At 37.6% G+C, this 25,500-nt stretch overlaps 1 protein-coding gene across 1 annotated transcript in view; it reads right to left on the reverse strand.

Annotated features, from left to right (window-relative positions):
* LOC124606058 (26S proteasome non-ATPase regulatory subunit 2-like) overlaps positions 1-25,031 on the reverse strand; it is a 206,139-nt gene extending 181,108 nt beyond the window's left edge. Inside the window, exons 1-4 of the mRNA XM_047138020.1 lie at positions 25,005-25,031; positions 24,578-24,634; positions 16,664-16,792; positions 16,309-16,484 (exon numbers count right to left, since the gene is read on the reverse strand). Of these exons, the coding sequence (XP_046993976.1) occupies positions 16,309-16,484; positions 16,664-16,792; positions 24,578-24,634; positions 25,005-25,031 (389 nt within the window). The remainder of the gene's footprint in view (positions 1-16,308; positions 16,485-16,663; positions 16,793-24,577; positions 24,635-25,004) is intronic.
* Positions 25,032-25,500: the final 469 nt, after the last annotated feature.

Here is a 25,500-nt window from a genome sequence, read left to right on the forward strand (position 1 = left end):
ACACCTTGATTTATTACTTCTAGCTTATTGACCTCCCAATCAGTGTTATCCAAGAAATAATTACACACTGAAATCATATATCAAAGTCATTGTGGCATCAAACATTGCATCTACTAATTAACAACCAATACAGATGCCTTATATTTACTCAGACAGGCATTGTTTGCACCCATAACAGATATTAGCTTGAAACGTACCATAGATAAGGAGGTCACAAAACAACAAGAAGATGAAAACTAGCTGTACTTTTGGCTGTTATGGTGCTGCTAAAAGAGAATAAATCTTGAACAGTGTTGATACGGTCACCCTTGAGCTATTTTAATAATTAGTTGGTGACTCAAGGAATATTTTCCAACATAGACGGAGAACAAGCTCCAAATGGGTGAAATGAGGCTATACCTTTTCAAAGAAACCATCCCAGCATTTACCTTAATATATTTAGGTAAACAATGAGAAATGTGAATCTAAATGATGATTGGTACCTCATTCCTCCCAAATGTTAGTCCATTGTCTTCATCACTGTGGCACATCACTTGGTGACAAGTAGCAGGCTTAAAGGCAACAAGCTAGCGAAGTCTTGAGAAAATTCTTAGAATGGAAAGTTTATAAATATGCTGCATCAATTCATGCATTGTAAACATTATACTTCAAACATGAATGATAATGAAGAAAACCAGGGCTATGCAGAAGTACAGATTAGTTACAAATCTGCCCACATTATAACCAAGAATGGAAAATGTTTTCAGTGGAATAACTCTTTAAAACATGTAGCAGAATGTTCATTTCCAAGAGAGATGGAGATAACAAAAGGATACTGACTTTCAAAACAATGTATTGTCAAATCCTAAACATGGCAGCAGTTTTAGAGATGCAGTCCAGGCGGAATGTACAGAAGTTTGTAACTTTTTTCACTTGCACTTGAATGTGCATGATTTTAAATACAGGGTGTATCATAATTAATGGTGTAAACACATACAGTTGAAAGTACATGATACTAGAAGCAAAAAAGTCTCAGTAAACATAGGGTTGAAAATGCATACCTTAAGAGTTACGAGCAATTTTTCATCTTCAATACTGTGAAACAAATCTCTTCTACTGCAAGTTCTTTGCTTTCCATATTTTGGGAAGTGGTAGTACAGACCAAAATAAGAAAAAATGTCAAGCAAACATGTGCTCTAAAATGCATACCTTAAAAGTTATGAGCACTTGATCATTTCAAGAGTTGTGTTTCAAAGTAGCAAAGATGAACAACTGCTCATAGCTCTTAAGGTATGCATTTTAGAGCAATTGTTTAATGGATTTTTTTTTGTTTTGGTCCCAAAATGTACAAGAGACTTACTGAAGGTACATATGATGTTGAAAGTGAGAATTTTTATTGCGCTTGAATGTCAAATACATCGTTGACTGACGAAACGTAAAGTTTGTATGTCTACTTTCACACTTTATGTCGGCAGAACGTAAGAACATGGCAACCTGTGTGAAAGAAGTGAAAAACAGGAATTTCAAGTCAAAAACGAGAGAAGAAGCTGTTATGTGTTGCCATAGCAACCATACATAAGACAATGGATTTACTCCAAAACATTGGAATATGTTCAAGTATCCAATGGAGCAAAATTTTAATGAAATACAATGAAGACATGAAAAATTCACAACAACAAAAACAGTAAAGAAGATTTCAATGTATTTGTCTAAGAAGAAGTATGCATAGAATGCCTCAACCAAGAAGATCCAGTGCAGGGAGTATACAGCTCTAACACACATCGCGAGGACATAGACGTGGAGACCAATGTACATCCGATGCTGCCAGCACCAGCTGCTGTTAACTGGTGCTGACCTGCCTCTACATCTGCTCACTTACACAACGAGAATTCTAACAAAACGTATTTACCTTAGTATGAACTGGTACCAGGTACTGTTGAGCGAAGTTTTATTGTGTAATTAGCATATTTAAAGTTAGTTTTAAATGCTTACAAGAGCTAAAGCATATACAAGGTCCGGCAGAAAAACCTCCCCTTTAAGGAAAGCTAATAAAAACAAAACCAAATAAGGTAGAACAATTTTATTTATACTAAATAAAAGTACATATTATGCCATTTTAGAAAATACTCTTATGGTCTTACTTTTTAAATAAAACATCCCTTAAATGGCTTCCTGCACTGTCGACACACTGTTTGAGTCTTTCCCTGAAGTTATTCATTACTCTTTGAGTCATTTCAGGTGGAATAGCTTCAACCTCTTGTGTAATTGCTTCTTTCAGGGCTCGCAAAGATTGTGGACGTTGTTCATAAACTTTTGCTTTTAAATAGCCCCAAAGAAAGAAATCACAGGGCGTTAAGTCCGGCGATCGTGGGGGCCAGCCAATGTCTCCACGCAATGAGATCACATGTCCAGGAAACATTTCCTTCACCAATGCCAGTGACTGCCGCGGTGTGTGGGCTGTAGCACCATCTTGCTGGAACCACACGTTCTCTATTTCACCAAAAAGCTCCCTTAGTTGCGGTTGGAGAAAGTCGCGGAGCATGGCACAATAGCGTTCACTGTTGACGGTTAAATTCCTGTCATTTTCTTCGAAAAAGTAAGGACCGATCACTCCGGAATTGTAAACAGCACATCATACTGTTACTTTAGGGCTATGAAGTGGTCGTTGATGAAGTTCTTGGGGATTGTGTTCACACCAGTACCTGCAATTTTGGCTGTTCACTGTTCCGGCAAGGTGAAAGTGTGCTTCATCAGAAAAAATCACAATATCGTTGGGACGAATGTTCCGAAGAAGGTCTTGGCACAAACTTACACGGACACCACAGTCTCGTTCACTCAGTTCCTGCGTAGTTACAATTTTGTAAGGATGCATTTTAAGATCTCGATGCAAGATTCTTCTCACACTTCGATCAGATATCCGTAATGCTGCCGCATGCTTTTTAGCGGATCGTCGAGGAGATTGTTGAACTGAAGCTCTAACTGCATCAACATTTCCGGGGCCTGTTGCAGTCCGTGGTCGTCCAGGTGGTTTCCTTTTTAATGCGGAACCCGTCTCACGAAAGTTAGCAACCCAAGAATAAATTGTTTTCTTATCGGGAACAGGGTCCCGTCGTCCGAGCGCAAAGCGAACGCGAAAAGCACGTTGAGTATTAATAGGCGATTCGCCATTTTGAATAAAATCTTCCACTACGAAGGCACGATGTTCACCAGACCACGCCATGGCGTACACTGAAAACGGCACGTAGGCAGCTACTTAACGACGCGCCCCCCACCACTCTGCTCCTTCTACTGTCCGCTGCACGTTACTTTGTAATCGGGGAGTTTTTTATGCCGGACCCTGTAAAAGTATGGAAAATCTACAACAGGTTGAGGAAATTCAAGACCCAGCTATGGCCATGAAAATTAGCAAAGAAGTGCCTTACTGGGCTGAGTTGATAAATTTAATCAAAGCTCAGAGTGCAACTCTACGTAAAGAACTAGGTTTAGTAAATTCTCAGTTAAATACCCAGAGTGAAGCTTTAAATGCTCGGAAAAAAACTTTAAATATTCAGACGACAAATTTAGGTTTGTTAAATGCCAGAGTCGATTCTCAAAGCAAAGAATTTAGTAATCTACATGAAGGCATGGGGGCTTTGAAGACTGAATTCAACACCGTAAGTAATAAAGTAGAGAATTTAAAAGTAGATTTAAAGAACGAGTTGATAAATTCTTTGACCACTCATATAAATCATATGTTTACTAACCTTAGCCTGAAACAGAATGATACCTTTCAGGATTTGTCAAAAAGGTTAGAACTTAACATTGAGAACAAATGTAAAAGTGTAGAATCAGAACTTACTGAAAAGTCAGGATCATTTGTAAAAGTGTACAGTATTAAGTATACTGATGTAAGGCATGGGTTGTATACTTTGCAAGAGAGTGTAAATAAGCAGAATGAGTTAATACCAATCATTCAATCGCAAATTACAGGTGTCAATACATGGGTAGATAATGTAGAAAGAAATTTCAAAGAGAAAACAGATAACTCTGATATTATAAATGTAATCAGTTTGGAGGAACAATTTGGGGAAATTATAGATTGAAAAGTTACTGAGAGAATAACATCTGGGAATGTATTGCCTATTCCTTCTTCTGAACTTAATGATACCAGGAAGGGTATGGATGACCTGTGAAAAGAGATTAAGCTTATCCAAGATAAAGTAAAAAAAAGGGTATCTTCACCTAACGTTGTATTAACTAGTTAAGCTGAGACTGATTTACAATGGGGAGCTAAATCAGGGTTATCTACACAGTTCTCTAAGTTTAAACTGGACGGAGAGGTACATGCGACCCAGTTCTTAAAAAGATTTAACCAAGCTTTGCCAAAAAATTGGGAAGATTCCAAGAGGATCGAATTTGTGATGGGTACATTTTAGGGGAGGCCTCAGAACGGGGTACAGTAAATATTGAGAATTTTTCTTCTTGGGAGGACTTTCAAAAGAAATTTAAAGAGAAATACTGCCCTGCCAGTGATCAAGAAAAGTTAATATCAGATCTATGGGACCCAAATATTATAATAATACTTGGGATACAATAAGGAAATATTTCAATTGGCATTTAACACAAAAAAGGGGGAAATACAATGTAAAGGATGTGAAATTGTATATCCCCCAGGGATGTTAACATTCTGAGTAAAGGCGCGGAGTGATGACCGTTGGATCTCATATTGTTTTCGGTGCTTTTTCCAAATAGTTTCCTGATGTAAAACCCATTAAGATCTAGAACTATTCTAGAATCTTATTGCTTACAAAACTGGATATGATCATAGAATAGAGAACAACTTAAAAGACTATAAAATAGTGATATCTACACGAAATAAACTGAATAAAATAGTATATTTGTGGAAAATGTAATATGATGTGAATAATTGAACAACTGTTATACCGAAGTGTGTAGCTTTTCTATTTTGTATAGAGTATTTTACACCTTTTATGAGATGTGATATAGATGGGAGGGTTTGTATAAATTTTGAAAGGGATGGGTATTGCAGCTAAAAGCTTGATTTACAAGAACAGATAAATCATGACTAAAACAAAACACATATCACACTTTTCAAACAACCCTCATAAACAAATGTGCCTGATTCTTCTTCATTTGCCATTTCCATATGGCTGCTAGGATTTCCTTCGGGGACCTCAAAGGGTGAATGTGGGACAAGTCCATTCTGTAGGAAACGATTTAACACCAAACCTCCTTCGGCATCTCACTCAAGTACCTGAGAGATAGGGATCCTGGGGATGGGGGGTGGGAAGGGCTTCATGTCTTTGTGGCTATCTTCTTTCTCTTCTTCAATCCTAGCAACCACATCTATTTTTTCTTTCTTACTTCTCATCTTGAGGACCTGTCTATCTTTTTCCTCTTTCCATATTCATAAACTTCTATCGCTGAAGTCTTTCCTTATTTCCGTGGTTACTAATAACCTATATCTTATCTTTAGATACGAAGGCCAAAGAATCATACTACACAAACACACATCCACATATACATAAATATACACTTCTACACAAAATTTAAATTATTTAAGACAAAGCCTGTCACAATGTGAGAACTGCCAGGTGTTGCAGGGGAAAAGGTGTGTACGTAGCGAAATTAGCGCACATATATGGAGAGTTATGAATACATCGAATATACATAAGGAGAGGTGCCCATATACAATGAACAACTATAAAATAGTAATGAGTAATGGATAAATAAGAAAAAGGCATGAACAATGTCAGTGCAATAAAAAGTCCGATGAATTGAAGGATAGTGGGACCTATGTAGTATAAATAGACATAATATCTATTGAAGGTGTAGAAGTTGGTAAGCAGAGGAGGACTCTAGGGAGTGGATGATATATTACAGAATGAATGTGAAGTTTAAGATAGATTTATATTTTTACCAGAAGATACTTAATTATGGTATACACAGAAATGTATATTAAGGTAATGATCCATGAGGCCTACTCAGAAAGGATAAGGGGGACGTACCTGGCAATCACTAAGTATAAAGGGCAGATGTACCAACATGGAGATAGGACAATCTGTGGCCTAAAAAATAGAGATGTTTTGTAAGGGACATACCTACCAGAATGGAAAGTGGAAATGCTCTCATAAGGTCAACCCACAAGCAAGGAATAGGTGCTGATCCTACGAGAAGGGAACAGTATCACGACAAAATTCACAAATTTTATAGGAGTTTTTCTGGAAAGTGTAAATTCTACGAACAACTAGCATTATTATGTTTTGTGGAAGTAAATGAGTGTCAAAAGAACACTTTCATTTTGCCCAGAGTTCCTCCAAGCTACAACTAATGAAAATAGCACATACTAGGAAAAAGGTAGTACAAAAAGATAAGAATAGAAAGTAGATTACTCATGTGTCATAGACACCTGAAGTTTTCGACTGAAAAAGGAAATAAAGAAAAGAAAAAGAGTTCTCCTCACAATTCCTAAATATTAGTAAAGCTGACTAAAACAACGAATAAATGCTCATGTCACACACACACATACACACACACACACACACACACACACACACACACACACACACACACACACACAAATGTATACTGTTAAGATATGAGATGTTATTATGAGTGATATTACTTGCATAATGATTATGTATAAAAGTCACGTGTTCGATCTGAGAGGGGGGATATGTAGTGATTTGAGAATTTCTGTGTAAATTCTAAAACCACTCAGCCTTCTACCATCTCAGACACACGATATTCTAGATATGAGTGTGGGATGGCAGAATCCTACCTAATGCATGTCACATGTTTGTGCATGCAGGTTTAAAATCAGCTGCAGGAAGAAAGTAGACGTGGCGGTCGAGCGGCACCGACAAGTACCTGTTGGACAATCCATAGATGTGTTAGTGAGTGTGCGAGGAAGAACCATGGAATCTATATGTAGCTCTGTGCTTATTGTGTCACTGACTATTATTATGTGAAAGAAGAATAGTTCAAAAAGTACTCTTGTAGGCTCTTGACTCATCCTTGTGAGAGGCACGGCGTTTTTTCAGTCTCTTTTTCTGAAAGTTCTGGTGTCTAAGCAGACTTTCTTTTGAATGTAAATCAATTTGTTTCTAACATATGACTGTATGAGAGACTCACTGAAGTTACATATTATGTTAAAAGTGAGAATTTTTATTGTGCTTGAAAGTGAAATACATCGTTGATTGACGAAACGTAAAGTTTGTATGGCTACTTATTTCACTAGTAGAAAGAGGCTTGAAAGTTCCTGTACCTAGCGTTATTTGACAGAGAAGAAGTTTCTAGCAGCTGGCTATCCAGTAGAGAAGAGTGGTTGCAAACCCCAAGAAAGTCATCTCATAAAGAAATGGAATGTGGTTTGGGGAAATAAATCAGTATAACCCAGACCCACACTCACACTCTAAGTCATCAAAATGTTAGACACTGGTACAGTTGTGTTAAGTGTTGTTAACACCTCACTTTTGTAGAGCAGAAACAGCAAGAGGAGGACTTGTCACATTCATCACGAACTGTCATAAATTTAAGCTCACAGATAATCACAAATTCTGCCTAGTGCTGAATATGGAAGCACCTGAAACAGAAGTAATATTTCATAATAAATGCTTCATAACAGTATATCAAGCACATGCAGGTAATGTCAAGCTGTTCATAAAACGCCTTGAAGCTCTACTGGAGACAGACATTGATAATATACTTATAGGACAGTCTAATGAACAAATTTCTACTGCAAAACCAATAGTCAATGGCTTCTCAGACCACAACATACAGTTCTTTTGTCGAACATTAACACTGAAAGGAAGATTTTATATTTATTGGTGGCCAACATGTTCACCTCTATTTATGAATTTCTGAAAATAATGCAAATATTAGTACAATATAACTTCTTTACAAATTCAGTGTAGCAATGTGATCATTGCAAACAAGTGCTGTAAAATAATTCTTCTGTTCCGCATTTATTACCTCATAAATGAAAATATGTTTAAAAATTCTTTGACTCATTCCACATCGTGACAATCATTTCACTTGGGACCTGTGGAAGATACATTAGAATAATTGTTTTTCACTGTAAATATTTATTGTGTTTCTCCTTCTTCTGTCATGTGTATAGGGTACTGTTGTTTGAGGAATAATTCCTTCATTGTCTGTGTGCAAGAAATGTGTTTTAAATCCAGTATGTTTTCCCAATAGCTCTTGAAATTTCTAGTACTTTCTGCTACTTCATTTATATTACTTAGTGTGTACAAGAACATCTTCCTTGAATAATCATCTATTATAGCCAGGAAATATCTGGTACCTAGAACTGATCTTGTTTCCATCAAACAACACAAGTCAGAACATATTAATTCAAGGATAACATTCGTTCTCACTCAGAACCCTGGAAATATAGCCTTTTCTATTTGATTTCCAAGCACATAAAACATGGAAAATCAATAGTTCCCATATAATTAATGCCATCCATACCTTTCTACAAAACTGCAATTCTGCAAGGCTTACCGGTAAATGTCCTAATCTCCTGAGCCACAAGTTCTTCCCAATAGTGATACGGAATTGATTTAACTGAACAATTATCTGGTTGGTCCAGTTTGTAAATGCCATCAATCAAGCATTACTGTTGCAAATAGATTCTTTATCATACACGTGGCAGCCTCATTCATGAAACATGATGGAATGTCTCTTTTGTCCCATCTTACCACCAGAAAGCATATTCTTACTTAACTGTGGCACATAAAGATAATCTATTCCTTTAATTTTTGTCTTTTTCCTAGCAACTTGTGTGTCAATATGTGTGTCACAAACTCCTTCAATGGGTAAATTCCCATTATTTACTACTACCACTTGTGACATTAACACTGATCTACATGAATTCTTTCCAACACGGGAGTTTAGACATGTGCTAAAGCACCAGAGTCAATATAGCAGTAATTATTTATGGCTTTATATGTTGCAGTAAAAAATGTATTGTATTTTGAAGTCCCTTTCAATGACTTGACACTTTCTTCCCTTGTTATGCTGAGAGAGTTTCTTGCAATATGACCATACTTATTACAATTATAGCATATTGGACTGTTGGAGAAATTGTGCACAAAGCTTCTGTTGTCTTTCTTGTTCACTTCAAGAGATGTGTCACTATTCACAGAGCAACAATTTAGTTTTAACAGTGACTCCATTTTTGGTGTATCGGAATTCTCTAGGCTCATAATAATCGGTCTGCAGTCATCTGGTAACTGTGTCAATAAAAATCTCTCTACTCTCTCATCCTTCACTTCAAAATTCAAAGCATTTAACCTATTATAAGTTGATTATTTTGGATACAAATTCTTATAGTGTCTCTGTGAAGCTGTGAAGAGCATATTTGGCAAATAAATTCTTCTGTAAGGTCCTGAGTCTTCATATACCTGTTTTAATTTGTTCGAGGCTTCTTTTGAGATGTTGTGTTCTGAAGGTGCAAGTAGATTGCTGGATCAGTTGACAATATTATTTTTACTCCAGCATCACACACTTCTGATTTGTCCTTTTACTTCACTTGAGACTCATTCCCATAGCATCTCATTTTTAAGAAATGTTTTCATTGGAAAATGCCAAATATTGTAGTTCTCTTCTCCTTTCAATTTTTCCGTAAGCAATAATTAATTTAATGTAATAATTTTGGCTTCAGATAGATCACTGACCTTAGTTATTTCTTGATTTGTATGTTCAACAAACTGTGTTTACTGGGTGGATGTGGGTAGCCTGGGCCCATAACTTGTTGTTTTCTATTTTAATACTCAGTAAAGCAATTAAATATAGTGATCCTAGTTTAAAGTAGCACCAAAGAAACATTTTATTATACTAAATCATGCACAGAATATTCAGAACACTGACATATCAATAGGAATAAAGAACACGTATAGAAATAAAGGTAGATAACACGTATATATTAACAGAGACATAGTCTCTCATTTATAGCAACTTCTTCTTTTCTTCTTTTTCTTGTGCTTTTGTCACACACTGGCACAGAGTTGGCATCGTTATTAGTGGATTTGGTATGGATAATTTAAGGGGTGGCTGGATGCTCTTCTTGTTGCCACCCTGTTACACCCTGGGATGGGGCTGTGTGTACCCCAACAATCTGCGTGTAGTGGTATTTATGTGTAAGTGATCGAAAGTTTTCCAAATGTTTACAAATATGGAACTGAGGTGGGACTTCAGCACCAGCCTAGTATTCATCTAGTGGGATGTGGGAAACCACCTGAAACCCACATGCAGGCTGGCTGATACACTGAACCTCATTGTTAATCTGCTGAGTGGATTCGATCCAGGGCCAGCATACCTCCCATCCCAGAATGCTTTACCAAGCATGACTTTCCAGACAGATATTCTCATTTATAACAACTCTATTCTGTAAATCACTAATAGCACAGGCCAAAGAAAATTTTTTTTGAAAAGTTTTTTTCTACTTTGATAGCTGATCTTTATGGATTTTTATGAGCTGAATCCAAATCTAGCCTTAGTTTTTTTGTATCACCCATAGTTTTTGAGCAATATGCTTTTTACTATGTAGTATAAAAATCCTATGCTATACGGTAAACAGGGAAATTAATGAAATGCTTTGTTACAACATAAGCATGGTTTGTATTTACAGTAAGCTACTTAAAACAAAGAAATGTGTTAATAGAGGTTTCACTTGCCAGCTGGAATTGGTTTGTATTTTCTTTCTCTTTTTTCTTTGAAGCTTCTTGTGTAACTTTTTCTATGATGAGTTGCTTGCTGAATTTCTCGGTGAAGTGACCAACAGTAGTCATCCATCATGTTGGTGCTCCAGTGGCCTTGGTTGCATTTTTCCATCACTTTAATGTCCCGGTGAAAACGCTCTTCTTGCTCCTCACTAACATCTCCCATACTGTCCAGGAAGTAATCAAGGTGACTGTTCAAAAAGTGAACTTTCAGGCTCATTAAACATCCTAAAGTTTTAAATTTCTTTAACATTGTAGCTATAATAGAAACATATTCTGGGTCTTTTTCATGTCCTAAGAACTTTGTAATGACTTGCTTCAATCATATCCATGCTTCTTTCTCATTAAAGGTCATTGTGGATTCAAAGTTAACATCAATTTTCTAATGCCAGGTCTGACAAAGACACGTTCTTTTAGTTTAGCTTTTGAAAGGTGTGGAAACTTTTGACAGAGATACTTAAATCATGGCCCATCTTTAGGCAAAACTTTTACAAACTGTTTCATTAAAAGCCTAACTTTATATGTAGAGGTGATAGGAGCACGTTTTTTGTATCTACAAGGCTTATGCGTAAAATGTTCTTTTCACCAGGTTTTAAAGACTCCCTCACAGTTCTTTCTGCACCAGTGTTGATACCTAGTCCTACTGTCCCATCCACACACACGGAAATTTCGTAAAGCCACCTTGCTGACCAAGGAACATGCATGCTACTTTTAGATTGCTACATATCATCCAACCATGAGCGGAATGAGTATTTTATTTAGCACTATTTCTAGGTTTTCATAGCTCTCTTTCATATGTACAGAATGTCCAACAGGTATAGATGCATTCATGTTACCACTGTGTAATAAAACAGCCTTTAAACTAGTTTTGGGTGAATCAATAAACAGTCTCCAGTCTTCCTTTTTGTATTCAATACCAAACTCATTCATCAGACCAGGACTGTCTGAGCAGTACACTTAATCACCTTCTTGTTGAAAAAACTTGGAAAACTGCTGCTCTCAATTTCTATACATGTATATGCTGGTTTCAACTGACAATAAGTTCTTTTCTTTTAATTTAGAGCCAAGCAATTCAGCTTTTTCTTTCGTTAAGGCCAGATCCCTAACCAAATCGTTAAGATCTGTCTGAGTAAACAATTTGGGCTCTAGACTCTCTGTATTACAATGGAATTCATTATCATCTGGTTCATCTAAATCACATTGTACATCAGAAAATATTTCTGTTGGAATAGAATTTAAATCATCTGGTGGTTCAGGAACCGGCAAATCTACACAATGCCCTACTGGTCGGGTGAAGGACGGAAGATTAGGGTACCTTATTACCTTCTTGTTTTTCGAATTATGACCAGTGATATCAATACTGCAAAAGAGCAGTCATTGAAATGATTTCTTGGCTCCCTCCATATCATAGGAACAGCAAATCTAAAGGCTTTTTTTCTCCTTTTTGGATCATTTCCTCAGATCTTCAACACACACATAACATACCTTATGCAGTGCCCAAGATTTATCTTGATCATCAAGTATGATAGATAAACATTTTTCACGAAGTCTGTAATGTTTCTTTGGTGTTTTTTAATCACAAATTCCCACAAATATAACAAAAACTGTCAGCGGAGTTTTACAACCACAATTATACATTGTACTGAGTACACGTACAGGAAACGGGAAAGTGAGATTGACAGTTCACAAAACACCATCTGTTAACATAAAAATAGAATCGACCTTTTTTTGCGAGCAAATGTTTTTTAGCAGTGCTACCAATGTCATCTACATTCATTACACCCCCTTTTTAGATTATTTTAACTATATAAAAGCTGTTAAATTCTTTTAAAAAATCTCTTAATTTCATAAATTTAGCCATAAAATGTGAAGAAATGGTGGGTGACACAGTTTTTTAAGTATCATATTTGGAGTTCCCATCCTAAAAAACATAAGAATAAGGTATTTTCAGCAAAAAAGTTTTTCCATTGTTGGCCTGTGTAGTTCATAGGATTTTAAATATATTAATTGTTAGGCTTTGGGATCACACCATACCTGATGGCACAAACAGGAAAAATAAATAGATGCTTTGTTTCCCATTAATAAGTAAATTCATCTCTTTCTCACAAGGAGAAGAAGAAAGTAACTCAAACTGATACGAGACTCAGGATTTATAGCAAGTGTAACTAACCATCTGAATAAGTTAAATCCATCATTGCAGTACAAAGAACAACTAAAGGTGTCAGTTCATTCGTAAAACAGAATATGTTCATCCGCGAAAAAAAAAAAAAAATAAATAAATAAAAGGAACATAAATATGACAATGAGAAGTCCACCTTGGAATACCAACAATATTATGGATAGCACAGAATGCTACTCACTGTAAAGATGACTGTGACCAGGAGCAAAGTGGACCACCCTGCAGCACAACATGCAGGTGAACATAACATGCTTGATTTCAGCGGCTGCTTTACAGGCCAGGCTATGTGGATACCCCCTGTTGTGTTGGCAGAAGAGCCAACACCATGTTACTAGAGGAGGCCGAAATGCATGCATTTTAGCTCACGCAGGCTGGCGTGAGGAGGGAAGGACTATACTGACGTGAGGTCTGGAACATGACAAGGAATTAGAATTCAGAAAGCGGACGTAATAAGTTTGATACTCAACTTTATTCCATTAATGATGAACGTCGCTCTTGACGGTACATGATTCACAATATCAATATCAATAGTAACTGAATAAGGTGCCTTGCTAGGTCGTAGCAAATGACGTAGCTGAAGGCTATGCTACACTGTCGTCTCTGCAAATGAGAGCGTCTGTAGTCAGTGAACCATCGCTAGCAAAGTCGGCTGTACAACTGGGGTGAGTGCTAGGGAGTCTCTCTAGACTAGACCTGCCGTGTGGCGGCACTCGGTCTGCAATCACTGATAGTGGCGACACGCGGGTCCGACGTATACTAATGGACCGCGGCCGATTTAAAGCTACCACCTAGCAAGTGTGGTGTCTGGCGGTGACACCACACCCCCTCCACCACCAGGTTTTCTGTTGTGCCTGTTTCAACCCAATGTGTCGTCCCTGTGGTGAGTAGCAATCTATCCCATTCATAATTTTGTCAACAGAAATATGATATTCATTTATGAACAAGATCGTATTAAAACACCTGAAACTACAATAAAACAGAATATAAAGTCTTCTGAAACAAGATTTGAAGAAATCAACATCTTTTAAATTGAAATTCAGCTTTCATTTTTCAGTTTCACTCAATGGTGCAACACCATCAGACACGCTACAAATACCAGTTTTTCAGGATCCAATAATGTAAGCATCCATATTACTCTTGCTTAGAAAAGTAAATGTCAAACTGAAAAAGCTCAATAAACATATTATGTACTTTGAGCAGAGACATATCTTCCATATGTCCTTTACTTCTCACTCCTTTAATACAGATTCACCCTCAAAATAATGTATGTTATTGGCTGTTATGTGAGCTGCAAAAGCTAAAGTCTGTAGCTCACAAGATATGTCATACTGGCCCAAGCAGCTGCAATATTCCATGGAGCATGGAGTGCTCTGTACTTCATTTATGAGGTAATCCACTAAGTAACCTGCTCTAGACAAAGCAGTTGCCTGGTGGTGAACATGTTTGTAACTACACAGCAAATCTGTCAAAATCTTTAGAAAACGTAGCTTCTGGAGGACATTAAAATTATGTTAGTGTGCAAGATAATACAGGAGCATTATTAGGGTTGCCACAAGTTTTCCCACGTGAAATGTCGTGATATTTTCCTGATTTACAAACAAGTTTTAGCATTTTTTCCTGGCAGATTTTGAGATCTCAAGAGTAAGTTACGAAGTAAGTTGACAAACTATCTTTGCAGCTATGGTACAAGAAACGATAGTGCAAATGAGGAAATATCTAAAAAATAATAATAATAATACTGCAAGCAAATGGTGTTTCTTGATGTGAGCACAAATCTTAAGTGATAAATTCAACACCTTTTTTAATGAATTGTTGTTAGATGGGGAAGGCAAGCCAAATGGTATCTGTGTTTCATTAAAACCACTGATGTTATTTTATTTCAATAAAATGAAACAAATGAAACATACTCGGTGACAAAAATATACATTTCCTTGGAGTCACAAGACAGATTTAAAATACCTTCACTGATTTCAGAAATAGCCTCAGAAAAGGTAGGCCTCTTGAAAGAAGTGTATAAGGCAGGGAAGAATTGTGTAAACCAATATTGCAGGTGACTGCCAATAAAATGTTGGTTCTAATATGTTCATTATTGTTGGTTATTGCCCACTGTGTTATATCTACTATTTTACAGCTATGATTTTTCTTTTGAGAAATATATGAGTACATAGCATACAAACCACCATTGACTGACACAAATTTCTTCTTCTTATTGTCCATACTTTCTAACACAAACTACTTTTGAAGAGCCAGAATGTACCAGAACAAATAAAATTTCTATAAAATGTCACAATGTACAACGTATGTTCGGTGAGACAGCTGCAATTCCTGAAATCCATTGTCCATGGCCTCTGGCCTGCTGAGGAGGATTGCAGTCCTGGGTCCATGGATAAACCATGAAAATCCGCTGCATTACATCACACTCAAACAGACCCGGCATGCGGACAGATTGGTGAGACCAGATCTGACAGGCAGAGGCTGCACATTATTGGGAACCGAATGGCTTCAGATCAGCAAGCCTGATCCATTACAGATACCCACAGAAATGGTCTGTGGTTTTGGCCTGTTGCGGAAATCCACTCAAGTGGCCAGCTATTCACAAGCCTCAGACAGCATGTTGATAAAATGAGACCACGGTGATCAATCTGTGCAGTAGATAACTTGTTCAAATACTCTGAGAATTATTAATAAGGAGGCTAGGATGACTGCTGAGCTGCAGACAGGCAAGTAGAAAAAAAAAACATCATAATCTCACATCTAAATTTTCAGCCACAGCTTTTGTCAGAAAATGAGAGCACATACACATTCACACAATCACTCAGACACAACTCATGCACACATGACCGCCATCTCTGGCTGCTGTGTCTACAATATCTGAGAATAATATCCAAATAAACCACTCCTCATGCCTCCCTGGCTCTTTTTGGCAGCTGCTAGGCTAGCAGCAAGAAATGGTGGCAGCACTGACCGCAAGCCGAGGGGCATGATAGGAAGGGGAGAAGCAGTAGGAATTGGGGAATGGGGAAGTCGTGCACATACTCAGTTGCACCCAGCCAGTGATGATGCATGACACCTCAGTAAACAAACCATTTCATCTACTGAGACAAAAATGAGATTTTTACAGTGTTTTTTTTCAAATTTCCCTAATGTGTTTGAAATTCCCTCATATTCCCTGATTTCCAGAATCTGTGGCAATCCTGATTATTTACAATCTGCAATTACTTACCTGCACCTACTTACTACTAAACAAATGTGAAAAAAATTAAAATTAATTACTTTTCATTATGAATTATACATGAATAACTGCTTTTCTTCTGATAACAAACAGGGATAATGGGATTACTGACATCCATATAAAATTCTGTGGAATAAGTCCAGTTCCCTACTTTTATAGTAATATTTAGAATAGAAGTGTACATCTCCCACCTGACATATTCATGTCCCCAATCAGCAATATCTCTCTGCAGACCTTGGAGGCAATATTTGAGGCACTCTCGTTTTCCTTCTAATTCTTTAACATCTGACATAGTCATTGATACAACAGATATTACATCTGCACACAGGCTTCGAGTCTTCCCTTCTTTCATTTTTCTGTGAATTTCCTGTTATAAGAAATGCTATCTAAATAAATTTCAGAGAAAAATAGAGTACGGCTTTGCAGATATTTATTAGAAATTGTGGCAGAATAGAATGCCATAAATTTGTTGGAAGAAGCAACTTTCATTTGATTACCAGATTACTGCACTTTTCTACAATATATGGCAAAAAAAATTACACAAACCTTGAGCGAAGGATAATGAGAACGCATATGTTTTAAAGGAAAGGGAACACTTGTCATTGAGGTTGTTGCTGAGCGGATAAGATTACGAAGAGTTTCAAGTGCATGTCTATATTGGCTGTAATCATCTTCCTGAAAAGAAAATATATTGTTAGTATCAAAAGGAAAGTTCACTTGAGAAAACTAAAAAAGTACAAAGAGAAGAAAAGTTAACCAAAACTTACCATAATGAGGGGAAACATCAATATCGCCTACTACACAAATTTAAAAGTGAAAATTTTCCTACTATTCGTAACTATTATCTGCTTCCTCAGGGAAGAAGGGCAGACTGGAAAGATTAGAATGGAGGAACAGGTCACTCAGATCTTAGGCTGTGAGGGATCCACAAGTTGTGAGGAAGAGGGAGGAAAAAAGATAGAAGGAAAGTATCAGATTAGAGGGAGAAAGAGGTCAAAGACAGTGTAGCCCGATAAGTGATCCACATAAGAAATAGTACGTAACCTTTCAAGATATGGAAATAACCTTTTATTCATCAATTAAAATGTACTAAGTCAAAAAGATAAGGATAAGAAGTAAACTTACAGATTACGGCAAAGATAATAAAAATAAGTTTCAGAGAGATCCTGTGCACTTGTCGATAATCTCACAAGGCACCAGCATAAAATGCATCACTGGGATACAGTACTATAGTGCAGACCTTCAAGAATGTCTTTACACTGCAACTTGATCCAAAAACCAAGCCTTGTGTAAGTCAGATGTTGAGGTGCCCATGAAGCTGACTAGCTGCAGCAAAGGCTATCCATATGCTGTGAGATGGGCCTGATCAGTGTCTAGGGAGTGTGATCTCATGACTCTGGACTGGTCATGGTGTGAGGTGTTTGTGAGACATCTGGAATACTTGAGGGAAAGATCCACACCAGTTTGACAAGTTCTTTTAAGGGCATGCCACTATACAGGATGTCTATGCTTGAGGGTTGTTGTGGTGTGCCACATTGGATTGTGAAGCATCAGTGTTCAGGCCACGTGCAGTGACACCAGCACTAGCTGTCACACTTTCGGCCACTAGGGGGCATCAGCTTCGGCGGCAGGGAGGTGTGTGACATTGGCAACTCAGAGACAGCAGACACGTCAGTAACAATGACGTCTGTACATATACGAGAGTATCAACATATCAACTTCAAGGTATCTCATTTACATATTATGAAACATGCATCAGGCAAAAAGCAACACAGAGATTGCAACAAAGCCCTCCACAAAAACTTCTGAGCCTTCAGAAAGAAGTAATGCGCAGCTGGACAAACGTGAGGACATAAAACTATACACCGATGAGGAATTCCTTGTAACCAGAATGGCTACTGCTGCGAAAATACTAGAGTTGAAATGCAAACTCACTCACTGGACAATATCACAAGCAAAACTGACTGGGCATATAGAACAATTAGAAAAAGACAATGCCATGCTTAGGGAAGAAAACAAAAACAAGACGATCTGTTCATTTGCTAATGTGGCAGTCACTTGTCCACTCATTCAGATGGTCACCACAAAATGAAAGACGGAGACCACACAAGCCAAGCAGGGCAGCATACTATTTATCAAGACCAAGCACAAAAAAGACGAAAAGGAAATATAGACACCTGTGGTAGACGTAACCGACCTGAGGAAAGAAAAGATAAGAATCAAGAAAACGAAGGCAGCAGACAATGAAGACATAACTGAAACAGAAACAGAAGAAGAAATCAGGGAGCTGAAAGAAAATTCAGAGCTAAATAAAGAAATGATATGCAAGCCACCTAGAAGTGTAGACCGAAAGTGACAGTCTATGACAGGGGTCGGCAAACTATGGCCCACAGGCTGGATCCATCCTGTGACAGCTGTTCATCCGGCATGCCGACAATACCTGATTTGCTTGATGAATGTATGGTACGTGAGACATTTCTGCCATGTTACTGATGTTACAGCTGTTAAATCCGACAATGGAGCTTCTGCAGAAGAATTTGTGTATGGTGACCCACTCACAGTCCTTTCTGAATTTTTCAAGCAACAACATGACCACCCATCATGTGAACCTTTGTCCCAACTTTAGAAAGTCAAGAGTTTCATTTCTATATTTAATTTGTCACTGGCATCCTGACATATAGACCAAGATATCTTCATACACAAGGATCTGCAGATGTGTTCTCATGTTATGTTGGGAACACGCTCTGTCAAACCACCTTTACAAACATTTTACATGAGCATTACATGTTACAGTGCGTTCCGTGACACGCAACCAGTCACCATCAGTTCCAGGCTTTTTTTTAAGAAACTGATTCAGATTTCTGTGACTTGCCTTATCATAAAGTAGTGAGGTGTCTCAGCTGCAGTAAAGCCCTGTTTTGTTCTTGTAAGCTCCAAAAGGAAACATATTTTTTTCTCACTGAAATGGAGAGCTGATCCACAGCTGTCAGATCTTGCCTGGTTGTCAAAGTAATCATTTTTGCTTGACATCATCTCCCTCCTGAATGAACTGAGTTTGAAATTTCAGGGAAGGGATAACCTCGTCTGTGATTCGCAAACTATCATCAAAGGATTTCGAAGAAAGCTGTCATTGTTTGAAGCACAACTCAAAGGAGAAAACATTTCTCATATTCGTTCAAGTCCTGGGAGAGGTCAACTCTGTTTCCTGAAAAAAGAAAAATATTCACGAGCTAAAGAGACATTTTTTCAAAATATTATCATATTTTGATAGAACTGAGAGGCACTCTTTTGTTCCAGATCTGTATGACTGTAAACTTGATGCTGTGCCAGTTGAACTTCACTGATTCGCAAGCAAATGACTTGTTGAAAGAGAAGTACATAGAAGGAAACCTTGTTGAATTTTATCACTGCTTATCTGATGTTGAGTTACGGAAACTAAATAAATCTGCCACTGTTATGGCATTTATGTCTATGAGTAAACATTTTCAAAAATGAAGTACGTGAAGTCAGCACACCAAGTGAGACTGACTGATGAACATTTGAAAACAATTTTCTTGATTGGATGCAGCAATACCAAACCAAACATGGCTGAAATTTTGAAAATGAAATGCCAGTTTCACAAATCTCACTAACGCTTTTTGCTGCTTATTGTTAGTTTGTGAGATGTGGATATGTGCATACTTGATCTAATGTAACTACCTTTCTGCTAACATTGCCTTCTTTGATAAATCACCCATGATTAACATGGAGTGCTGAACTTAGCTCCTCATCTTTTTTCTCGGGGCTATTGTTCTGACCTGTAAATGCTGTATGGAATGATGGTGCAATCCACACTCATCATTTTCTCAGGTATCTGGCCCGCAGTGAAGGAAGTTTTGTGACCACTGGTGTACAATGTTCCAGCTACTATGCCAGAAGTAAATTAATTGAATCACTATATTAACAGAACTTGGAGGGAATGACAGATAGGGAGCAATTCTTAGAAGAAACAAAAGCCATGTTTAAAACACACCCATGGGTGAAGCTGACAGTAAATTATGTACCGAAGGTAAATCCAAAAGTAAGAGCACAATTGGTTATGCAGAAAAGAATATAAAATGGATTTTAATCAACCATTACAAAGGACTATGCTTCAGTCACCAAACTGCCATGACTAACGGCACATTGCAAAGTACTGTAAGGAAAACAAGCCAAGATGCTCCAACAGCGGAGAGTGTGACCATCTAAAAATGAACTGTAAAAATACCAAGTGAGCTCCAATGTGCACAACATATGTGAAAAGGAAAAAAATCATGCAGCCAATGAGGTAAAGACTGTGATGTACCAAATGTTCTTGGAGAGGTAAATTCAAAGAACTGAATATGGATTGTGCATTGTGCAATCCACTGGTGACAGTTGAAGAAGATGAAACACTGTCCAGAAAGAAAACTACTAAACCTGAACCCACTGATCAAGCAGATTATAAAATTACCTGTCATCTTTGTAAGAAATGGAAACCTCCATCGAAAAGAAAGTGAGATGTTGCAAGAGCCAAAATGGCCAAAATATTCTCATCCACTGTGAAGGGTAGAATGAGAAGATGCATAGCAACACAAACCAAACGTGACTGACCATATGGACGAGGCAATAATGAGATGGACAATAAAAAGACCAATGGTAAGAATAATGGAGAGGAGTAGTGGAGTTTCTGCAAGTGGCTAAGAAGAAAGGAAAATAAGGAATGGACATCGTGCCTACCTCTGGACAATGAAGACTTAAAGAAGCATATACTACCAAATTCAGAAAAAGTTGAAATTGCAATAAATGCGAGATGTGACGGCACACAACACACTGTAGTAGTGGAGTGGGATAGCACACAACAGCTAATAGAGGAAGATTACAGAAATATATAAATCATAGAACCTACATATGGCTACAGGAACTACGAAAAGGATACAAACTGTGATGGACATGAGAAGAAAAATGGAAGAACTTTATGGCCGGACCTGCAGTCTGTCTATGAAATGTGTGAAAACGCAGTGAGACTTGCTAAATTAGAGGATAAGCATTTATTAACCATAGCAATAAGCCATCCACTTAGGCACAGTCATCCAGAAGGCTGTACCACAAATTTTCCTGTCATGGAGGAAGCTGATCTTATTCAGCTCAGTGTCAACAACTTGCCTACAAATACAAAGGAACTGCAGACTCCACCTGATATTGTCTTTAAGAGGAGGCAATAGACACTTGACAGCATTTCTACAGGGAGTTGCTGATGATACATGGCCAAACAGACAGGTTAGACTGGCTCCATAGTTATGTGCTCACTATGTTTCCATGGCATTCATTACAACCAAATTGCACACCAAATGCGATGGAACAGAGACAAATGATTAAAATCTGCCCAATAAATGCGATGCACAGTGTCATGGTGATACAAGGACTTGCGATTATGTGTTCAGGAGCCACATTCCAGAAACAGGGTATTGACCCAAATGCCAGTTACATTACAGATCATAGAATCAGGTCACCATCCAGTGGCCATGATTGTAGTGCTGGATAAAGACACGACAGTGGCAAAGACACATCAACTCTGTTATGGACACGTGGTGACAACAGAAATAATGACTGTCTTACAAAAATTTTACATAACTAATCAATATTTTCTGTACAGTCAAGACATATAATCACACATAGAAGAATTAAAAACAGCAGAAACAATGCATCAACATGACAGACACATTTTTTTAGTGGACACAAACGTGAAATCAGCATTGTGGCCTAGCAGAGTGATGGATAAAAGAGGACTCTGCCTTCAGTACACTACACAAGAACTTGACCTTCATGTCATTAATAGGCCACTAAAACCACCTACTTTCCAAAATTGTGCAAGTGTGGCAACAAATATAGATATCACCTTTGCAAACTTGAAAGTCAGTGACTACACTGCTAACTGGAAGGTCTGTGACGGACTTACAACAAGTGATCATGTCTCATTTACTTCACAATTACAAACACAGATAATGACTTACACACTAACATCCGGCCCGAGCAACTATACAATCCACTCAGAGCAGACTGGGAACTTTTAGAGGCAGAATTCAAAATATATCCACTGCAAGGAAGCAGATTTGCTGTTGACACCAAAGCAAATGAACTGGTATGAGTACTGCAGATGGCACGAGACAAGGTGATCCCAACATTTGTTAGGAAGTCAAAAGGGTTTATAATTCCCTGGAGTCCTGCCTCATAGTCCTTAATGCAGGTGAAGATATACTAACAAATATCATAAGGGGAAACAGAATGACAAAGTAGGCTGATTTTCTATTGAACAGTCAAACAATAATATAAAACACGCTACACCAAACATGAATACAAAAATGGGAGGCATACATTAAGGACCAAATCGAACTAGATGTTTCGGGTTTTCCACAAAAACTCACAACAAATAAGGCTCGATCACCCCCTGTATTATCAACCTTGAGAAGATCCAATGGCACAATGACAACAGAGAGGGAAACATCAGAGCAGCGCATACTCACAACTTGATTGCTGGACGATACAACAATGGAAGACACAGAGTTCCATCAGCAACTTTGCTCTGAATTGATAGAGAAGCATGTGAATAACAGTGTTATGAATTCATTTGCCCAGGAGGAAGTGATGCTGGGAATAATAAAGTTAAAAAAGAAGAAAGCGCTTGGACCTGATAGAATACTGGCAGAAGTGTTGCATCAGCTACTGGATCAAAACCTAATAAAATACAGGCAGAAGTTTTGCATCAGATAGTGGATCAAATTGTGCCTTATATAACAGTGTTATTAAACAAATGTCTTTTGCGGGGTTGAGTGCCCAGAATCTGGGAAACCTCAAATACCATTACACTAAAGAAGGGGAAGACAAAGACCCAAGAGAATCAAGATCTTACAGGCCGATTTGCTTGGTAAATGCTGTGGCCAAAGTAGAGGAAGTGAAAGCTTCTGTGCCACTGCCTGAGGGACTACAGAAAATTAGAAAGCATGAGCCCCCCACAATATGGTTTCAGGAAAGGAAAATCCACTGAGGGTGCAATGAATAATGCAATGGATATTGTGAACATCTCAGCTGACAACTATGCTATCAGCATGACTGACATCGCTAAGTCATTTGGCCAGCAAGTCCATCGATGTTGTCACGTCAGTTGTTGCAGGCAACTTGAGTATTGTGTAGACCCTGTTGGCAACCTGCAATTTGTGAAGTTATTTATCATTGTATACTGCCAACACTGTTCATACTTGTGCCAGTAGTTGTTGCTGCTGAATGTGTAGGAACAAATTGTCAGACACTGTGGAGCTCTCTAGAAAATTACACAGATGCCACCAGACCTTTCATGGTGACGTGTTTCTCCTGATGTACCATTTGTCTGAACCAGAGGTTGATGGATATTGTAAAGAGAGAAATAAATTTATCTTCTAGTCTTCTGTAAGCTCAATCTGGTGGCAGGTGCACAATAATGTCTGAAACTAATGCTGTGGTTTAGAGGTCCAAAGTAGTAATAACCAAAGTAAACTGTTCATCATTGTTGATCACTTGTTGCTGCTGAAATATGTTTCCCATTACCACAAATCACATTTGAACTAGGATTGGCATAAAGGGCGGAGCCCATAATTGTGGGCACAGTGTGGGTAAACGTTGGATCTGGCAGAGAATAGGTCATTGATTTGAAATGTGGTCCCGCTTTGGCACATTTATTCACTACACTGTGTTGAGTGAATGCTGCAGAATTAGCATATTTTTTTGCGCTGCATAGGATCAATGTTCACATTTGACAGATGAGAAAGCTCCAAAACTCATATGTTGCAGAGTCTGTTAATGTTGTTGATGATGGCATGAAATAGCTTATTGTTGTTGTCCATTGTCTGTGTTGAATTTAGCCAATAGTTGAGAATACTCTTCATAGAAAGGCTTGAAAGTTCCTAACTGGTGTCACCAATTGTGTATCCTGATAGGTAATCCACATAAATAAGAGTATGTAGTCTTTATGGTAGAATAATAAACACCTATCACTTCCTGAGTTAACCTCTTGGAAATAATCTCTTAATATAACCTCCTCCCCCCCTTCCAAGATCTGATATTATAGTTACACTATTTTATGTTTTTATTTATTTACTCAAGTACTATTTTATCCACATTTCCCCGTCTCACACTGTTTCTTCCCTTTTGCCTTCCCAGTTAGTAACTGTACTATTTATTTCAATTCTTCTTTGTTTACCTGTATTCATATTCATTTCTTATTCTATCATATCATCTTGGGATTGAAGCTGGAACAGTGCTTACCAATATACTTACTACCTTTATCCTAGTACAGTACTCTCTCTAAAACCTCCTTCTTCATCTTTGCTTCCCCTCATCCTAACATTCTATCTCTTTACAATTTTAAAATATGTTATTAGTCAAGCATATTAAAACATTAATGAATGTAGATTGCATCAATGCACTAACCTTCAGTTTTTCCATCATTAGGTTAATTTCCTCTTCTATGTGCTTGTTCTCCTCAGACTGAAAACAAAAGAAAAATATAATTGTCTTACAAGTGCATCTATAACAACAGAAACAGTCAGAGTATGAAAAGGAAATAAAAATTAAAGGGCTGCATGCCATGATGCCCAATTCATGTACACTAACCACTGTTGGGGTTATTTAACAGTGGAAAAAAAGTTGTCCTAGGATAGAATCACTAAGAATTTTTTTTTTAATCATGCTGAGAGTTATAGCAATGAGGCCAAATACTGCCTTTCAATCCAACAATAAACATTAAACACATTCATTATTAATCAATTCACCATTCATAAGATGTCTCACATACATGTCATGAGTATGCCGCAACAAAAAGTTAGTACACATATGCTGTTAACTGAACCACAATTACTCTATCAATGTTAGATTCTAAAAACATATTAATGGAAAATTCATTATTTTACAGCCCTTGAAAAAGGAAAAGATGAAATGGAAGAACAAAAGTTTATCAAAAAATGGATTAACAAAGCATATATAATTGAAATGACATAGTGTTAAGATTCTGAAGATTTCTACAGAATGTGTGGCTGTGTCAAAACAAACACAACAAACACATGATCTGCATGTATTAAAATTCTCCAATCATTTTGAAAAATCTCTTAATGACAAACTGCCTGTTATATGAGCAATGGTTGCTTAAAAATCAGATACCAAATTATCCACTTGGAAGTCATTGATTCTCTGCATCGATAGGTGAGGCCTGACATTTCATAAGAAGTTTTCACAGTTGCCATTGTCAGCTAGATTGGTGGACATGTCTCCAACCAAGAAGCGGCTTCCCATACCTCAGTATATGAAACATATAGTTGAAATATGTAGTACCGTATCTATAGTGGTAGTCCACAAGT

Source organism: Schistocerca americana, chromosome 3 (genome assembly GCF_021461395.2).
Source record: "Schistocerca americana isolate TAMUIC-IGC-003095 chromosome 3, iqSchAmer2.1, whole genome shotgun sequence".
NCBI classification, from domain to species: domain Eukaryota; kingdom Metazoa; phylum Arthropoda; class Insecta; order Orthoptera; family Acrididae; genus Schistocerca; species Schistocerca americana.